General features: G+C 46.8%; 1 protein-coding gene across 6 annotated transcripts in view; it reads right to left on the reverse strand.

Moving 5' to 3' along the window:
• Nucleotides 1-19,815, reverse strand: part of NCOA1 (nuclear receptor coactivator 1) — a 1,575,181-nt gene that overhangs the window by 1,119,835 nt on the left and 435,531 nt on the right. For all 6 annotated transcript variants that reach the window (XM_069605680.1, XM_069605681.1, XM_069605685.1 and 3 more), the window contains one exon: nt 18,275-18,441. In XM_069605680.1, coding sequence (XP_069461781.1) covers nt 18,275-18,441 — 167 coding nt within the window. The remainder of the gene's footprint in view (nt 1-18,274; nt 18,442-19,815) is intronic.

Here is a 19,815-nt window from a genome sequence, read left to right on the forward strand (position 1 = left end):
TCAAGCATATGCAGAGGAAGAATTCTTGTGTTATTTTTGTATTATTCTGTAGACGTATGTCTCAAGAAGTTTTTCTAGGTAGGGGATGTTGGAAATGGGTCTGTAGTTGGAGAGGTGTTCCACGTTTCCTGCTGTGTCCTTGAGGAGCGGCTTGATGTATGCCGCTTTGAATGATTGCAGTACTTTCCCTGTTGAAAGTTATTGGTTGAAAGGGTTTCTGTAGTATTTCCATGGGCGTTCCTTGTGTGAGGATTTATTTGTGTATGTCTGGGGGGGAGGGGCATGGATCCACGGGGGAGCCTGCTTTGTTGCTGTTACTTACCAGTTTGATGAATGTCTCCGCTGATAATTGGGGAAGTTTCAGAGTTTGTTCTGGTGATCCAGAGATGGCTGAGTTGGTCGCATGTTGTAGTCGATTGGCCCGCTTTGTATGATTTGTTGGATGGTGGTGATTTTGTCTTTGAAGTGTTCTGCAAGGTCATTGCATAGTTTCAGTGAAGGTATCAGAGCGTTGTTGCAGCCAGGAGGGTTTCTAATTTTATGTATAATTTAAGAAGATTCCTTTTGGGTGTTGGTAGCTTTGGTGATTCTGTTGTCGTAGTATTTCCTTTTGGCCTTATATATTTCCTTCTTGTATGAGTGGATTTGCCGCTGAAGTTGTAGTTTCTTCACCCGATTGTTTTTTTTCCCACCATTCTAATTCAAGTTTCCTGTGTTTCCTTTTCATGGCACGGAGTAGCAGGTAAACCATTTTGCGGTCGCTCTTTTGCATGATGATGGTGTGAAAGGTGTTTACTTCGAGATCCCGTCGAGTTGCTGACGCGGTTGCAAAAAACGGTGTTAGATATAGGGATTTATCTCTTGTTGTGATATTTGTTTTGCTGGCTGCAGTGTTTTTCGGTGTGTGTTCAGTATTTGTGGCGGTTTCTGCTGGAGTCGGGCTCGTATCTGGTTGGTTTGTTCTGTTTTCCATTTCTCTTTGGCGGTGTCGTGCACTTTGACAGGGCATCTTAAGCGTTGCAGGTGGTGCGAGAGCTCAGACTTTGTTTAGAGGTGCTGTAGCTCACCTGTAGGGCTTTGTGCGGTTTGAATGATTGTTGAGTTTTGCCCTCTTCTGTAATGTTGATGGGGTGTACTCTGTTGGCTTGTGTCCTTGTAGGTTGTTTGTGATCCGGTGGTGAAGATGCTCTTGGAGGGTTGCTCTTGTGGATTGGCTGGAATGCCTGCGTAAAGCTGAGTTGTAGATGTTGAGGTTCCTGGTTTGGTTGTTCTAGGGTGTGGGATGTATAGCTCAGGGTTTTCAACTGTGTTTTGCCAGGAAGTGATTTATTATTGTTCCAGACTTCTTTCTTCCGATGGCCATGTGTCTAAGCAGGGCAACGTCTGGTTTACTAAGGGTTTTCAATCGGGGGGTGCACGCCGTTGGACAAATTAGCTCTTGAATTAGACTGTGGGTTTGCACTTGACTGGGGCAAAGATACAGCTCTAAGCAATTGCCTTTATGTGGCTAGGTGGGTGTTCCAGGAAGGTGGTGAGGACCTGTGGTTAGGCAGATGGCATGTGATGGGGAACACACCTAGATTCGAGGTTACTGTCTAATGGGACGTTTGCTAGGTATCATGATACAATAGGCAGAAATCTGAGGTAAACCTAACTTGGTATTCCTGTCTATTGGTTGAAGGCCTAGTTTTCACGATAAATAGGCAGATATGGAGAGCACGCTTAGATTTGGGATTTTTGTAGATTGGTATCAATGCCTACGTTTTACGATACTATAGGCTGATATGGGGGAGAGACACCCAGATTTAAGATTTCTGTAGAGACACAGAGGCCTAGGTTTCACAATACAATAGGCAGATATGGGGGAACACACCTAGATTTGAAAATCCTGTATAGTGGGAAGGAAGCCTAGGTTTGTCAATACAATACGCAGATTTGTGGGGACAAACCTAGATTTGAGAATCCTGTATAGTGGGAGGGCGGCCTAGGTCTCACAAAACAATCAGTTTTTTCAATCGTTTGTGTTCACTGTGGATTTTTTAGTGACTGTGATAGATGTGAGGGTGGGGTGAAGGCTAAAGTCTTTATTAGTACCAGTGAAATTGTGCGAAAATTGTGCCTATCTTATCCGTTGGTGCTGGTTGCTGGCAGTCTGTTCCTCGTTGTGCCCGTATGGGTACTGCAGCCTGTTGCTATTGCTGGTTTGCGGGTGGAATTATGCCTTTGCAACCAACTCGTTCATTACGGTTGTAGCAGGGAAGTGTTAGTTGTTGTTAAAGAGACCGGTAGGAGTTGACACTGCATCCGGGGACTCAGGTGGGAGCGCTGCTGGTTCCTTCCCTTGAGCTCAGTGCATTGAATGAGCTAGGTGATGGGGCACAACAGTGGGTCTGTTTGGTTATATGTGTCACTGAGGGATTGAGGGTTAGTTGGTAGGCTTGATTTATGTTAATGGATGGCTGCTTCCCTGCCGATACCCCATCCCTGTAGGAGCCGACCCTTTGCCTTGGGTCCTTAGCCGCTGGGGCTGCTACGGGCAGAGGGCTTCCCTAGTGCTATGGTTTTAATGGGAATCTATGAGCCAATCGGGTGAGGGAGCGGGATACGAGGCAGGGAAAAAAAAACGGAAGAGCAGGCAGGTGGCTCACACAGTGCTGGAGTGCTCAACAAAGATAAAACAAATGCACAAGATCAAAAGTTAGTGCTGGGGGGGCAGAGAGTCTCACCTCAGCTTCGCCAGGGACCAAAGTGGCATGCTGGAGGTGGCAGAATGAGGGAGTAGATCCCTGTTAGGGTTGAAGATCAGTTTGCCAATCGGGGGATGGGGCAGGACACGAGGCGGAAGAAAACTACTCAGAAGGGCAGGCAAGGGGCTCACACAGCGCTGAAGCACTAAACAAATGCACAACATGAAATGTTAGTGCTGGGGTGCAGTGGGCCTCACCTCAGCGTCGTCAGGGACCAAAGTCATTAGATTGTCACCCTCTATTAGCCATCATTCTGCTAAACCTTTCAGCAGCATATGATATGTAGATAACTCTTCAACTTAAATGTTTAACGGGGAGGAGTGGTTACATACAAAATTTCATTTTACAAGGCAGTGCTTTTGGCAACTGCTTATTTTTTTACTGGTTGTAGCAGACCGGCATTAACCACAGGATTCCTCCTCTGACAGTTTAAGAAAAGCTTTGATCTTGTCCTATTTTGTGTGCCAGGGTTAGAACTTATTTTTTTCTCCAGTCTGCATCTCTTGTCTGACTTCCCATCACTTTCCCAAGCCGCTGTGTTTAGACACAAGACAGTGCACTTTTATCTGGGATTTAAGTCTCACTTTTTTAGACCATAAGCTTTTGGGGTTTAAGACTCTCTTGCCCAGCAGGCTGCTAGAGAAATGTTCTCCTCTGGCATGGTTCACAACAGATCAATGAATTGGACTCCAGTTCACTGAGGGGAGTTCAACCATGGGGGAAAAAAAGGACTATTGTTCGATTTCCGCATTCACTCCATCTAGGTGACTTATTTATTTTTTTAATTTATAGTATCATACATTTAAATTCATTACTTTTAATACATTGAGCATCATCACATAATGTCATTACATCACCAAATACCTTTAAAAAGGCATTCACGCCTCAAACTATTATGATTTCATATCTTTCCAAATTTTGGTTAAACAGATAATACATACCTCGTCTGTGGAAACAGACAAGTCAAAGCCCGAAGCTCTGGTCGCTTTTGCTAAGCCTGACCATGCACTACATTCAAAAAGGAGATGGCGGACAGATTCCACTTATAACTTGCCGCAGAACCGGCAAAATCTAAATTTTATAAGAACTTTACGCCATCCCCCAGTAATCTAAAAAGTTTTGATTGCATTAAATTTGGGGCACTTATAATCCCAGACAAAGTAATTGCCAATAAAATGATGGATATATGAGGGGACCAACTGTCTTTCAGTAATATATGGGAAGAAACATTCAGCAGGAGATTTAGACGCCAAATTAATGATCAGCTGATCATGACTGAAGGCCTCGATGGATGCCCTAATGGTTCTTTTGAAGTAATTAAAGTCTGTCTCTAGCGGGTCACCCAGGGATCTCCCAATCCATGAATCACTCAGTCGCTTGATAGTTCCCAACGTGGATGACTTAATCAAGACAAGTTTGGTAGTAAACACCTGAAACAGAAGCCCCATAAGAGTGTTTCTCGGGGCATGGGCAAGCTTCCAGTGTAGCTTCAAACAAGAAAACATAATAGGTTCTCGGATCAGAAGTAAACCAAGTTCCAAGTAGAACATTTCAGGGGAAACAAACGAGGGATGAGGGAAGTCTTAAAATCTGCTTGAAGGTAGTTATTTCAATCCTAGAAACAGCCTCAAGAGACCCCAACACCTACATATCTGCAGCATAGGAAATGGAATACAGTTTGGCTGGGGAACCCACCGAATATCCTCCTCCCTTGGGAGCAAACAAGCAAATGGCCCCGGATGTTTGAGCAGAGCGGACCACTTTTTTAGACTGTAAGCTTTTTGGGTTTAAGACTCTTGCCCTGCAGGCTGTTGAGAAATGTTCTCCTCTGGCCTGGTTCCCAACTGATCGATGAATTGAACTCCAGCTCACTGAGGGGAGTACAGCCACAGAAAAAACAGACTATTGTTTCATTTCCACATTTACTCCATCCAGGTTGCTTATCATACTTTACAATGACAACTTACCTGGGCTTATTTAATACTTCCTTACAGAGCATACTATTTCCACTACGGTATGGTAATCAAGTTAACCATGTCCATTTTCTTATTTATGCAAGTGAAACTATTACAGGGCAGATGTAGGATTCATGCCACCTTAGGTGTAGTTTTATGTTTTTACATCATCTCCTCTGCCTTTGTAAAGGGTCCAGTTTTGTGCCACATGATCGCTGCTTGCCTGTGGCTCTTCCAAGCAAGCCAAGAAGTGGCAGGCAGTACGCTCAGACATTTATAGTCTTCAATTCATTCAAGCTATTATCCACCCTTCAAGTTTGGATCACCCCAGAAATTAATTACAGGCTTTTCTTGCCACACAGTATACCAGGTAGATGAAAACTGCACTCTTTATAGGCAGGTTACAAATATTTACACAAAATACAAGAAATTAAGCAATTCTGAAAAGCACTACAAGCACAAGCAGGGCAACAAGGGCTGCTCAGTCCATGCATCGGATAGACAGTGTGTAAGAGTATATGGAATATATGCCGTTGCATAACAGCAGGCCAGGAGGGGGGTAAGGAGATCTTACAAGGCAGCAAGTCCAGTTGATGAGCACACAGGCTAATTCCACCAAAGCGATAACCTGGTATTTCATACGGATATTCGATGAGCCTGAATGAGTGAAACCGCCAAAACTGTGCAGGTTCCAAAAGGGCCAATATATCTTTGCAACACATTACAAAGAGACCATACTGGCTAGTAGGTTAAGATAATACAGATTTGAGAAACAGAATGAACAGAATCTTAGAAAATGTCTGCTTTTAATGTGGGTGGGGTGGAGAGGTCGGAATTTAAATAACATACTTTTAGGAACATATATTTTTAATCATAAATAATTTCCTTATAAATAAACTCCAAAACGTAAGAGTTGCCCTGCTAACGGCTCTCTGAAAAACACGCCTCTTATGCATTTGTTTTCGTTCAATAATCTGTGCAGTAAGCTTCCTTAACAATACAGTAGAGCAAAGTATTCAGATCGTCTTTAAAACGCTGGAGACATGTTCAATAGCAATCCTCTAGCTGGCCCTGAAGTAGACAATGCTGAACCTTTGCCTCCTTCAGCGATCCAGATACAGGGCAGATGGCAACAGTGCCAACCAGCAAGCAGGGTACGCCCATGTGCTCGGGTTCTTCCCGGTCTACTTACATCCATTACCTTCTCACAGTATTAAGTGACCAATTGCCACATTCTACTTGCCAAGCCTCATTCCTGCAGGCAAAGTGACATAACATCTATTCAAGCGGCGACTGCACTTGCCAAGGATCAGGTTTCAGTTTTGCTTGAGACCTGAGCTATCATGTAGCCGAAAGGTTTAACAAGGCTGCGTTGTCAAAGAACTACTGGAGAGAAGCATCCAAATTAAGCACACAAACCGGACAGTTGGCAAATGCTCGTCCAAGCACAGCGTGCAGATATTGCCCGAGCTCCCGGGTACATCCCAAAATAGCAACATGCTCAGTACAAACCTGCTAAACGCCAGCCATTCGAATTCCATGTTTGTTATGGGGTGCTAAGCTTTCAGGCAAAACAACAAAGAGGTCAGTACCCTGCAAAAACCGAAACGTCCCAAAGAGGCTGATCAAACTAAATAGGTTTGGAAGATAGCATGGCGACGCTAAACTCTTGCTTACTCGACGCGCTGGGGTGCAGCAGTGCGCAGAAAGAAGCAGGTGTCACTCGAAAGAAATGTCCACGAGACATGGAAGATTTGGCTAGAAGCTCTTTGGCCCTGTTCCTTTGGCTCCCTTGCCTGTGTTATCACCGTCTTGGCAGGCAACGGCCACCGCCATGAGAAAGCCATAGTTCTGCCAACTGTACTGTACTAGCACTGGAGGCCATCCAACGTTGGGAATATTTCCCTAAAAGCATTTGCCTCACATTCATAACACGAGGAACCAAGCTGCTTCAATACACATGTTAATCGTTTCGCAAGCTATCATTGCTGCGCACTCCCTGGCTTTCCCTCACAGTTTGTGGTAGGCAAATTAGCCCGACGCAATAAACGCGGGAGATGCAGTGGTACAGTAAACTCGGCGGACGGATGTGAACTCCAGATACAGGCCAGATGACGCCCACTGGCAAACGGCTCCTGCCAAGAAAGAAAGGGATGTGGCGTGCGTCGCTTCTTTGAAGACGTACACCTGCTTGCTTCCCACACCGCAAAGGCATGGGCAATGTTCATTTCTGTGGATTAAGCATCCCGGGCTCGTAGCATGGCGGATGCTCAGCTCACCACAACAGGTACAGGGCAATTATGAGGTGTTCAGAGCGTGGACATATGCCAGTCAATGAGCAGAACGGACGACTACTGTTCCTGGGCGTTTCTATGCATCTTTAGGTCTTTTTCCAGCTTTTATAGCTTTCCCGTGGACCATCACCTGCGGGGCTTAACTTTCCTCGGAACGCCTGTCTCGCTCGCTCCCATCTAGCAATGGAATATGTCAGCGGGAGGACACTGCCCTTCCTCACCGCCATTAGAATATTGGAATATTGTTTTCTTCTTAACTGACCTATGCCCAGGGGCGGAGTCAGACTCAACATTTGGGGGGGGGGGGGGAGGTGTGTGGGGGGGTGGATGGCAGCTTTGAAAACTGTTAGTGAGACGGGACATTAAATCTATTGTGCTACTGACCCCCGCCCCCTCTAACATCCCCTCACCAAGCCCAGGAGACTGAGTAGATATTATGCATCCTTTGGCCCATTAGATCCATCTTTCACCCCAACTCAGCAGAGTCATAGCCATGATTCTGTAAGCAGTTGGGCCTGGAGCTAATGTAGAAGGGCCCACTCTAAGAAGAGCCTTCAGAAGGAAGGGCACTTGTTCTGCCCCCCAGTGACAGAGGAGTGAGGGAGAGCGAACCAATCAAGGGGGGGGCAGACGGGGGGTTGTCCCCTTGAGAAAAGTTTTTAAATAATGGGTTAAAATAGTGCATTTTTACAGTACACTTTGTGATAAATTTTCTAAAAGGCCACACAGTTTACAATCGGTTTTGCCAAGCCACCAACAATGCACAGGAGCATTTCCAAACACGTTTTCATTATGCCTTTGCCCACTATATGTCAGTACTTTACAAGTGTAAAAAAGCATTTTCATATTGATTGTGCTCACACATGTGCATTCTGGTGCACCTATATATGCCACTATTCCTGCATAGGAAAATACTTCTATTTGCTTTGTCCATAATGCCAGTAACGATATTATAACAAAGCATGTTTATGCTAGCTCTCCCAATGCATGCCAGTGTCCCCATGTAAGAACATACTCTCGTTGGCTTTGCCTTAATGCCAGTGAAATGGTTACACAACTTCCCCAATCCCCATATAAGAACTCTCATCATGCTGTATTTGCACCCTAACAGCATTAAAGAAATTCATGCCACAATAAAAAAAAAAAAATAAAAAAAAATATTGCTTTGAAGGCTGCACGAATGCCCCCACCCCATTGTAAGAATAATACTTATGCTGTCTTTGGCCTTAACACCAGTAATTAACTGCAATGCCACAGTAAGAATACATGCTCTTGCTGGCTAGCCGGTAAGATAGCTCAGCGGGCTGAGCGCATGCTGTTGTAATCGACGTGTGATTCGCAAGTTAAAATCCTGGCAAGTCCAACTTAGCCTTTCATACTTCAAAGTGACCTCCCTGATCTCTAGCCTCCTCTACGGACCTTGTACTATTATGTTTCTTTGGCACCTTGTTACCTCTCTCTTACCCTGTACTGTTCTGCACTATGTTTTCCCAGCTCACAAAGTTGTACCAGTGTCGTGATACTTACGGGTTTGGGTGCTGCCAATAAATGCAATAAATACATAAATAAAGCTCATTAAATGAGTGCAAACTTCGGCTGGGTGATACATTTTATGTAAGCATGTTCTCTGCACAGCGTTTTGTCGAAAGCGCTATATAAATAGAATATCATTACACAAATCCCCGTATAAGAACACTTATGTTGCACTCATCATGTTATATTCCCCCATGTAAGAATATTTATGTTGCCTTTGACCTTAACAGTAAAATAAAAAGCCAAGTCAAAATAAGGAAACGCACTGCCCATGTAAGAACACCGATCATGTTGCCTTTGACCTTAATGTGAATACAACATTCCATGCCACAATAAGACCCAGCCAGGCCAACCCCACTGTAGTGTTCTCCCCACCCCCACCCCCACTCCAACCCCACCATCACATACAAACACTCAAATTGTTTTTCCTTTGCCCAAAAGCGGCCGAAACACATGCCATCCTCTTGTAAAAAAATGTCCATGCTCCAATGCCCCTCTCCATGCCTCTGCTTGCATACACACAGATCCACAGAGATATGGACACATTCAGACACATGCACCCACACAACCGAGCTATCATTCGCATGAGCACCCAGATCGTTTAGACTGTGCGCTCATTAACACGCGCAGTCACAACCATGTACATCATTCACACTGCATTCATTTACAGGTGTGCACTTGCAGCCACCTCCTAGCATACAAACACACTCCCTTGCATGCATGCACACATTCATACATACATGCATGTATACAGAGAGACAATCCCTGCATGCACACAAATATACATTTTTTTAGTTAATGGTAATTATTGAAAGCATGGGCCATGCAAAAGCTGAGTTTAGCTGCAACCTAGGGGGAGGGGATTCTACGGATATCCCCTGGGCAGGCTTTTGTCCTCTGCCTCTATGTTCACTTCAATGACTGTTTTCTCTCCTCGTAGAGCAGTGTATTTGCTTAAGTAAATACACTGATCTACGAGGTGATAAATGTGGTAGGTTCTTGACGTCTGAACTGGGGCTGGGCGTAACAGCAGAGTGATGCCTGCTGTGTCAAGGTGGGGGATGGGGCTTTAGCCCTCCCAAGCCCATGCTTGGCGTCGCCCCTGCCTATGCGCCCCAAAACCTGCATTTCCTGGTGCTCGCTGCCCCTTGCTTCCTTTCGGACTCATGGCATGTCAACTTCCTTTTTTGAATGAGGGCTCTGTGTCCATCTTCCTTTTTCGGTGGAGGGTGAGGTGTGCATCCTGTGTTTGCAAGCTACATGCGGTACACATCTCTGACCCATTTTCTTTTCTAAAAATATTTTTCGCTGTTGTGTTGTGCACCACTGAACAATAACCATAGCCAAGTTTCCCAGTTCCATGCGGATGGTTTGAGCCAGTCCTGTGGTTTTTTTTTGCACTGCTTGCTGGGACTTGTCGGCCCACCCTTGCAACGAGAAACACAAAACCACAAGTTCCAGCACGGAAATGGAAGCAAAAAAGCAGGACTGGCTCGAGGTATCACACATGGAACTGGGAAACTTGGCAGGGAGGCAATACCCTCAGCATCCTCTTGACTGTAGCCAAAGTGATATGGCTGTGAACATGAAGAGTTTAGAATACAAGTCACGGGAAGGCGAGCCCACTACCTTTTACATAAGACCAAAATGGCACCTCACAGTTTCGTCTGCATGACTTACACATGTACAAAAACAAGAGTGGAAAACAGAAAACACAGACAGTCACATTAAACACAGTGAATCAGAGGGCATAAGCAGAGCAGTGAAACGGTGTAGCTTCATGGATACCAACAAAAAACAGAATGTAGTAATGAAGCCAAAGGCAGCAGGCGAATCGGAAGGTAAAGAGGGAACATCCCAAGCAAGCTTAATCTCCATTCATGAATAAAGTAACAGAAACATTCTCCACTTTAACTTCAACAACCACAAAGGTGCGACTTCATGGTGTGTAGCAATTCACAGCCTGATGGAATTGGCAGCCAGAGCTCCAGGGAGATCACTTCTACCATTTCCATGACGGTTTACAGGGCCAGAAAGGCACAGTACATAACATACAGGGAAGGGCATTCAAACAGTATGCTAGACTCTAACAACAAGTAAAGCCTGCGATCAAAGCACTGGTTGCCGGCACCTCGCTGAGGGCGGATAAGGAATGCATTTGTGTCAGACATTTGAAGACCAGGCCTATCAGAATGCACCATAGGATACAAGCTACAGTTCATTTTGACTTGTATACGTTTAACTGCATCTTCGGATCAATGAAAGATGTTAAGAACATATGGATTTCACTTAAGATGGCGTGTGATTTAAGTGAAAAATTGTCTCTCCACTTTCACTATAAATCTTTAAGTACACATTGCAAAACTGATGCTAAACAGTCATATGCCAAGGAACCCGAAGACTGATTTGGTGGAAAGATTGCCTCTATGTGCTGTGCCTTACCAGTGGTTCCAGGCTGTATGGTCTCCATGAAAGGGTGCCGAGTAAGTGGGGCGGTCTGGGGTCCCCCTCGCCAGGCCCTCCCAGAAAAGCCCATTTGCATAAAAGTCCCTATACTTTAAATGGGAGTTTTTTTTCCCGGGTGCCGGCACCCCTCTGGAAAACCTGAAGTCGGTGCCCCCATCTGCTTGGAGTGACAAAGGAGCAGGGCAGCCATGTGTGATGTATCTGGCGCATAAAATAATCATTACAAAGTTCACAGCACATCAGTTACACGTTTAATTTATAAATAATACATCCACTAATCATTGTAATAATGCATGCTCTTTCTAGTTCCCAAGAAGGCAGCAACCACCAAACCAAGAGAATGCTGAATGCCTGAAGAGAGAGGGCATATCATTGGCCAGAAAGCAGACTTATTTTATTCAACAAGAATTCCTAAAAATAACAGTTTTACACTTAAGCTACATGGACTTCTCTATTAATGATGTTTGGTCAAAAGCACAAATGATGTTAATGGCTGAAAAACGAGCCAAAAAGTGGACTCGTTTTAATACGGTTTAAGTTACTATTCTGTAACTATTGTCCTCCAGCATGGGTCTGGCATGGATTCACATGCTCATGAATATTCCCTGTCAGGCTGGGAATCCTCCATACAAGAAAAAACGGTTTCTCTTCTAAACCAATCACTGTCCTCTGGATCATATTGCCCCCAGCCAATGACAGTCCTCTCCATAAGCCCCACCTCTGGCAACCATCTTCAGATTTGGTAAGCACGTAAAGTGGCAGTATGACCTGGAAGAGAAGTAGAGGGGCCGCGGGGAGGGTTCTCATGTGAATCCATGCCAGGCCCATGCTGGAGAACAATAGTTAGAGGTAAGTAACTTAAACCTTCCCGAGCATGGGGTCTGGCATGAATTCACATGCTCATGAATAACGAATGCATAGCAGTACAACATTACACAACCGCGGGAGGTGGCAATGCTCATCTCTGGAACAGGCTCACCTCAACCGAACAGGTTGCGTGGCACTGCTTCGCTGACTCTGGACCCCTCTCTGGAATCCCTGTCGATGCAGTAGAACTTCATGAAGGTGTGCGTGGACATCCGCGTAGCAGCCCTGCAGATGTCCAGCAGGGGCACACCAGACAGGAATGCCACCGTTGTAGCAATCGCTCTGGTGGTGTGGGCTCTCAAACAGGCGTGCAGCAGTCGGTTCGCCAACCGATGACAGTGCGTGAAGAAAGCCTTGGACAAGGCCTTCCCATGGTGCACAGGACCAAAGTTCACAAACAGTTGTGAAGTCTTCTGAAAACTCTTTGTGTGTGTCACGTAGAACTTCAGGGCACGAGCAACATCCAGCAAGTGCAAGGCCCTTTCCGCCAGCTATGAAAGTTTCAGAAAAGAAAACAGGTAACGCCAAAGGCTCGTTGAGGTGCCAAATCCAGACTGAACCTTCGGCATGAAAGAGGGGTGCATATGCAGTACCACCCTTGATTCGTGGAAAGTCAGTTACGATTGCTAGCATGATAGGGCCTGGATCTCACCTACACGTCTGGCAGAGGTGATGGCCACGAGGAAAGGCGTCTTCCATGAGATAAACTTGAGTAGGGTCTGATGCATAGGCTTGAAGGGAGCCCCCATGAGCCTCGTCAGAACCACGTTGAATTTCCACACTGAGGCAGGAGCCTTCACCGACAGGAAAGATCAGAAAAGTCCTTTGAGAAACTCCTTGACCAGTCTGTGGGACCAGAGCAAGGATCTTCCTGGGGATCTGGTCTAGCGGGAGATAGCCGCCAGATGCACCTTGATGGAGGCGTACACCAGACCAGCCTTTGCCAAGGGTATTAAGTATGGAAGGATTTGTGGAGCCAGGTGGGTAATCTTCTGCAACGTAGCAAAACACTTCCACTTATGGCTGTAGCACTTTACGGTCGACGATGCCGTGGCCTTGTAGAGGACCTCCCTGTAGTCCGCTGGTAACTCATAACCTCCAAACTCTAAGGCTGCAGGAGCCAAGCCTCCAGGTTCAGCGATCCTCGGTCGTGATGAAGGTTTGCGCCTCCCTCTCTGGTGAGAAGATCCAGATCCTTCGGCAATTTGACTGGAGGCGCCGCCGACAGGCTGAGAAGGTCCGGGTACCAAATCTCCATCAGCCATGCCGGGGCTAGGAGTATCATCTTGCACTGGCACTGTTGGTGTGTGGATGACTCATAGCAGGAGAGAGAACATGGGGAATGCGTACAGAAACAGTCATTCCCACGGGAAGGAGAACGCATCCCCCAAGCTCCTCAGCTGGTGCGACCTGCTGCCAAACTTCTGGCATTTGGAGTTTGTTGCTGTCGCAAACAGATCGATCTGGGGTCTGCCCCATTTGGCGAACAGGCGGTCCACCTGATCCTGACGTAGCTCCTACTCATGGCAGGAACATAGTTCCCTGCTGAGGGAGTCTGTGATGGTGTTCTTGACTCCCACCAGGTGAAGAGGAACATCCCCTGTCCGAAGACCCAGTGCCACAAGTCCTGGCTTCCTTGGAGAGCACCGGGGATCGTGTGCGCCACTGCTTCCTGATGTAGAACTTGGTGGTGGTGTCTGTGAAGATCCTCACCACCTTGCCTTTCAGAGAGGTTAGGAACGACTTGAGGGCCCAGAACACCACCCGTAGCTCCAGGATGTTGATATGGAGATCCTTCTTCTCTGGCAACCACAAGCCTCTGGAGTGCAGACGTCTGGTGTGCGCTCCCCACCCTTCCACGGAGGTAGCCATGATGGCTGTCTCCTGGTATGGGGGGGGGGTTTGGAAATCCCATCCCTTGGGCAATGTGGGAGCGGACCCCACCCACCATTCTACTGCTCATTGGAACTCCTCGTTGAGAGGGATCATGTCCATTAAACTTCTGGACACCCGTATAGAACAGGCATCCAGGAATGCTTGTACGGGTCGCATCTGTAAAGGTGGATGAGGTACATGCCCAGTAACGACTTGATGGCCCGCATCGTGGCAGTCTTTGCCTATGATGGCCGTTGCACCTTTCCTTGAATGGCTGCTATCCTCTATACCGAGAGAGACACCAGGCACGAGACCCTGTTTAGTCTGGCGTCTAGGAACAGCGTGTACAGCGATGGTATTAAGCAGGACTTCAGATAGTTGACAGAGAATGCCAGATCCGTCAATAGTCAATGGTCCTCTTTGTGTGTTTGTCAGCCAGTTCCCGTGAATGGGTGCAAATCAGCCAGTCGCCGAGGTACGGGTATACATGTATGCCCTGTAGACGTAGATGGGCCACCACTGGTGCCAGGCAATTGTGAACACTATTGGGGTCGACTTCAAGCGGAATGCTAGTGGCTTGAACTGGTAGTGCTGGTCCTGCACCCCGAAATGTAGACATTTGTGATGTTTCTTGTGAATGGGGACATGGAAATATGCATCCCCCAGGTCCAAGGACGTCAAGAAGTCTCCTTTTTCCAGTTGGCCGAACACGTGTTGCAACGTGACCATCCTGAATTTCTGGGACTTTAGATATTTATTCAGTTGTCGCCAGTAAGATGGGCCTCCAGCCCTCTGTCTTCTTTCTGACTAGAAAGTATCTGGAATAAACTCTGGAGCCGTTGGGGAACTAGCTCGACCCCCATTTCCGTAGCATGGCTCGTACCTCTTCCAGAAGCTGAGGGATGGGCTGCTCCTGCCTGGGAACTGGCGGAATACAAGGGCACCAAGTGTGTGCCCCTGGGCGAGAGCATCCAGCATTCATTTGTCGGTGGTGATCTTTCTCCACTCGCAGACAAACCTAGTCAGCCGGCCCCCCACCAGGGTGCATGAGGGGAGGCCGGACGTCTTGGCCAGTTCAGGCTTGCTTGTGTGCGGATGTCCTGCCCTGCGGGAGACAGCAACACTGTCCTCCACTACCATAGGCCTGGGAGCAGGACCTGCAGGCTTCTTGCACTGAGGATCAGGAAGGCTGTCTGCATGATGTGGAGAACTCTTTCGATGACCTGCTCGATTTTCCCTTGTAGAAGCGAAAAGGCAAGCAGTGCTGTTGGAGAGTGCTGAGGGAGTAGGTCGTCTCCGTATCCGCTTTGATGGCCTGAAAGGACTCGTCAACGGCCTTCCCAGATTTTCCCCATTGAAGGGCATGTCCAGCACCTTCGCATGGACCTACTGACGGAAGTTAGGAGCCTTCATCCATCCCTGCCGATGAAGGCAGACACTATTCCCCATTTGCCGGAACACTGTCTGCGACGTCCACTGCCACCATGATGGCATGGTCCGATTCCACTTCTCCTTCCTGGAAGAGGGCGAGGGCCTCCATCTTCTTATCATTGGGGAGGTACTTCAGGATCTGTCCTAGTTTGTACCACAACTCCCTGTCGACTTTGGCCGCCTTGATTGTAGACGCTGCTGTGTAAATCATCTTCTCCATGGCATCCATCCTTTTCCCCTCACTGTCCAGATGGACCGACGAGGGCAGATTAGCCGACCATTTACTTGCGGCCACTGGCACCACAGAGCCCGGCGATGGTTGCGACCTCAGGCATCTGGGTGCAGAGTCCAGTACTCTATACTTCTTTTCCAGCCTATCCCACTAGGCTGGAGCTGTGCAGGGGTTCTTCATGAGGGCTATGCCCTCTTCCCAAATATCGTGCAGAAAAGGCATGAAAGAAGCCCTCCTCCTTGGTTGCCTCTGAGGCCCTGGCAATCATGGAGTTATGTTATGTTATGTTTTGTTACTTTGCATTTATATAGCGCCTTATGTACCATTGGTATGATCTCAAGGCGCTGGTAGGTTGAACGCCCTCGGGAACCAAAGTTCAAGTCAGTAGAGAGAAGAGAGTGGAACTAACCCAGCTCGTCCGGTGTGGAAGCCTTATGCAGGGCATCCAAATGTGGCGACTCACCGTCCGCTGCAACAATGCCTTTGTTGTCATCCGTCGTCGTGGCGGTATTCGTTCCCGCACCCGTGTCAGATTCTGCTGGGGGAGTTGGGCCCCAACATGGTGGAGGAGGTTGATATGGGGGCGTCAGATGACTCTTCCTCTTCTTCTGCAGAGGCTTACTGCGGACTTAGGGGACCACAGGTACCGGCGCCGGAGGCATTCTCATCTGTATCTCTGACACCAAGGTGTGAAGATTCAACAGAATATCCAGGGAAATGTCCCTCGGCTGAGAAAGCGAAACAGGGAAACTAGGCACTGCGTCGTCATCATCCTCGTGGACAGTACGCATGGACTCCTGATCTTTGTTGTCCGTGGAAAAGACCTCTATGGCTTGTGAGATGACCTAGGAGGCCTCCTTGCCACCCGCCACTTTTCTCCTCCTTGAGAGCCCTGAACCGGGACCTGTGCCAGTATCTTCACCCCTTCTGGCATACCTGCAGACTTTGCAAAAGTATCTGCTGTGGTGTCACACAGGGGCAGGGACACTTTCTGCACTGTGGGAGCCGCCCTCGTAGGATCAGCGCCCGTAGCTGCAGTGTTAGTAGTAGCTGTTTACGGAGTCACCAACAAGGTCTTTGCCTGTGCTGGTTGAGCCTGCGTGGGCTGCCCTGCCTTTTCCTCTGTCCACGGCTTCTCAGATTTCTCCCGTAGCTTAGCCAGGGTAGCTGAATTCCTCTTTGAATATGAGCTTGATGGTAGGCTGGCAATGGAGGCGGAAGGTGATGCTGATCGCGTCCTATCCTCTTTGGGACCCGCTTCCTCAGCAAACCCGCTGGACTCAGACTTGCAGATCTTGGCCTTATCTTGGGCTCTTACGGATGAGGTGACCTCAAAGAACTTAGAAGACCGCTCAGTCCTGGACGAGGCATGTACCGGCTCAGAGCACAGGTCAGAAGCCTTGGTGTTGAGCAATGCTGCCAGCCTACTATGCCCATCCTTTGTCGTTTTCTTGGAGAAATCGAGGCATACCTCGCAACTCTACCTCCTTATGGTCCGGGTGTAGGCAGTGTAGGCGTTGTAGGTGCTTGTCCTCCACAAACACATTCCGTAGCCCGCATTTGGTGCAGGGCCAGAAGAGAGACATACCCTCCTTCTCCGTCATGGTCGGAGGGAGTGAAATAGGCCCAGGATGGCCTTTCAAGAATCTTTGATGAATCCTAGCCCTTGAGTGGCGCTGAACTTCACCGACAACGGGTACCCACTGTCGGTAGATGAAGGAAAGAGCGCACAGGTTCTTTGAAACAAAAATGTAACTTTTCTCTTGGAAAAATATGAAAAAACATACAAATAGCTGAAATAGCAACTCGAGGACTCCCACCACGGAAGCGTGCAGTAAAAATCTGAAGAATGCTGCCAGTGGAGTAGCTTAGGGAGAGGACTGTTATTGGATGGGGGCAGCATGACCCAAAGGACAGGGATTGGTTTACAGGAGAAATACAGCTTTAAAGTGAAAGTGAAACAGTTTTTTCTTTTACCAACGATTCTCAGCCTGATAGGGAATATTCATCATGAGCATGTGAATCCATGCCAGATCCCATCCTGGGAACATATGCATCCTTCAACAACATTGAATGTCTTCCTCAAGACATTTGGTCAAAAGCATAACGGGACAATTCCAATCTTCTCAAATGGAAGTCAGCAGAGCACATTTGTCAGATGTATACCATTTGAGAGGGCAATACATAAAAGACATTCTTCAAAGTCTCGTGGGACCCTTGATAAGCTGTAACGATTAAAAACTTTGAGAATAGAAAAGCAAATATCTATGTCCATATGGAACAACAATTCAGATCACCAGACATACCAACCAACAAAGATACACACAATATAGTATTCTTCAATGCAAGCTAGGAAGTGAAAACCTTGTGAAAGGATGCTGGTTTATGTAAATTGCCAAGCACCCCAGTGGAAAGAATAACGACGGCAGATAATTATTTCACAAAGGCCATTAATCAAATCACGAAGTTTAAGTCTACCATCAAACCGCTGTGGGTCAGGCTAAAACATGCGACCTACAGATAAATGACTCTGCAAGGCAGCCAGGCCCCTCGCAAAAACACCACCATCATTTTAAATATCTCTATGAGAAAGCAGGTATCAATAAGAGAGGAGTTACAACTCAGTGCAGCAACACAACGGCTTTAATCTTGCCTCACAAGACATTTTGTAGAGAAAGTCAATGGAACCTCGCCTCGGCTCATTTAAGAGCTTGGCCTGTTTTGCATGAGCACAGGCATAGTTCACAGGTCGTGGTAACCCATCACAATCCACCTTCAGTGTCTTCTAAAGCAATAGAATTCAGTCTGAAACGTGGCATGCCAAGGGGGACACAGTTTGAAAATGGAAGGGCTTCATGCATATCAGTGCATTACCTTGCTCCATCCGCTTCATCTGCTGGATCTGGTCCACGGTCTTCTTCAGGATTTTGCATTTGTCCGGTTTCACGCTCAAGCTGTCGATGTCCCCAATGTTTGCTGACAGCAGCTCTGCCAGCTCCTCCAAATATTTATTCTCCTGCTCCCTGCGGCGCTTTTCATTGCTGAAAAATACAGAATAGGTATTCAACATAAATGAAGCTGCAATTCATGTCCTGGTCACATTATATAAGGTAGCACGTGTACAGCTGCATTAACGAGGCCTGTGATGTTGAGCCAGTTGGATCTCGAGTCTTTTTTGCCCCAGGTTCCAGGGGCAAATGAACATCTAGTCTACCTAAAATGCAGGAATTCTCAGTGAAATGAAGCTTGCCAGCTGAAAGCCTCCACTCTGGAATGGCAGCAAACTCATTAATGACCCAGATTCCAAAGGTCATACGGACAGAGCTTTAGACTGGATTATAACATTGCCAACAGCAAATTCTGGAAAGTCTCCAACAACGAGCAACACACTCCAACCATGGCGCCCCATTCCATTCAGTGTCCATTGGCTACCAGTCTAAGACTGAGCTTTGTTAACTCTCCTCAGACAAGGGGAGCTCCATCAAAAGAACCACACTAGGTTACAACACGGTCAACTACAACGAAAGCCATGTCCAATTATGGAAAGCCATCATATTATGAGGTGCTCAGGCTCCTAAAACAAGTTAGGGGAAGGACTGAATCCCTTTACTGATCACCTCTTTCCTCCAACCCGCATAGGAACACATTGTGCATGTTTCCTTCTTGGCATGATTAATGGAAATCATAAGGTATGTACTCTAATAATTGTAGCCCCTGGTATACTTTAACGTTGATTTGTTATATTCTATTAGACACGTGTCATTGGTTTGTTGAAAATTATGGTATATATACAAGCACCTATTGCGCAGCTGAATTCATAGCGTATTGGTATCTTTACTGTGACAGTAATGGTAAAAATAAAAACATTGGCGGTATTTGAAAACATTGCCTGGTTCAGAGCTTGCCATATTACGGCCTATGGCAGGGATCTGCAACATGTTGCTATCCAGGTGCTTTTGACTAAGACTACCATGACCCCCTCACCATTGACTATGCTGGCTAGGGATGATGTGATTTGTAAATTCAAAACATCTGGAGAGAGAAAGGTTGCAGTCCCTGGGCCTATGTGGAATTAATTGCATGCAATTCTCATTTGTAATATACCAAAGGGTGGCCTTTCTGATGCATACTTTCTCACCCTCTTTCCAATGTAATGCAGAAAAGGGTCAAAATTACCTTTTCTGCGTTATTACAAATATGTATATAATCCGCAACCATCTCCAATGTATTTCCAACCTCAAAAAGAGGTTGTACTGATAGAAAAATGGAATACATCATTTTCAGAACTACCAATATGTCATATTTTTGAGAATCTGCATCAGTTATAGCCAATCCAGCAGATTCGTTTGCAATGAGTGGATTTTAAGAATGACTATTTGCAGTAACGAAAATTACCATGTGCAGTGATTTTTTTC

This window comes from Ambystoma mexicanum, chromosome 4p (assembly GCF_040938575.1).
Source record: "Ambystoma mexicanum isolate Mex_15411 chromosome 4p, UKY_AmexF1_1, whole genome shotgun sequence".
Lineage (NCBI taxonomy): Eukaryota > Metazoa > Chordata > Amphibia > Caudata > Ambystomatidae > Ambystoma > Ambystoma mexicanum.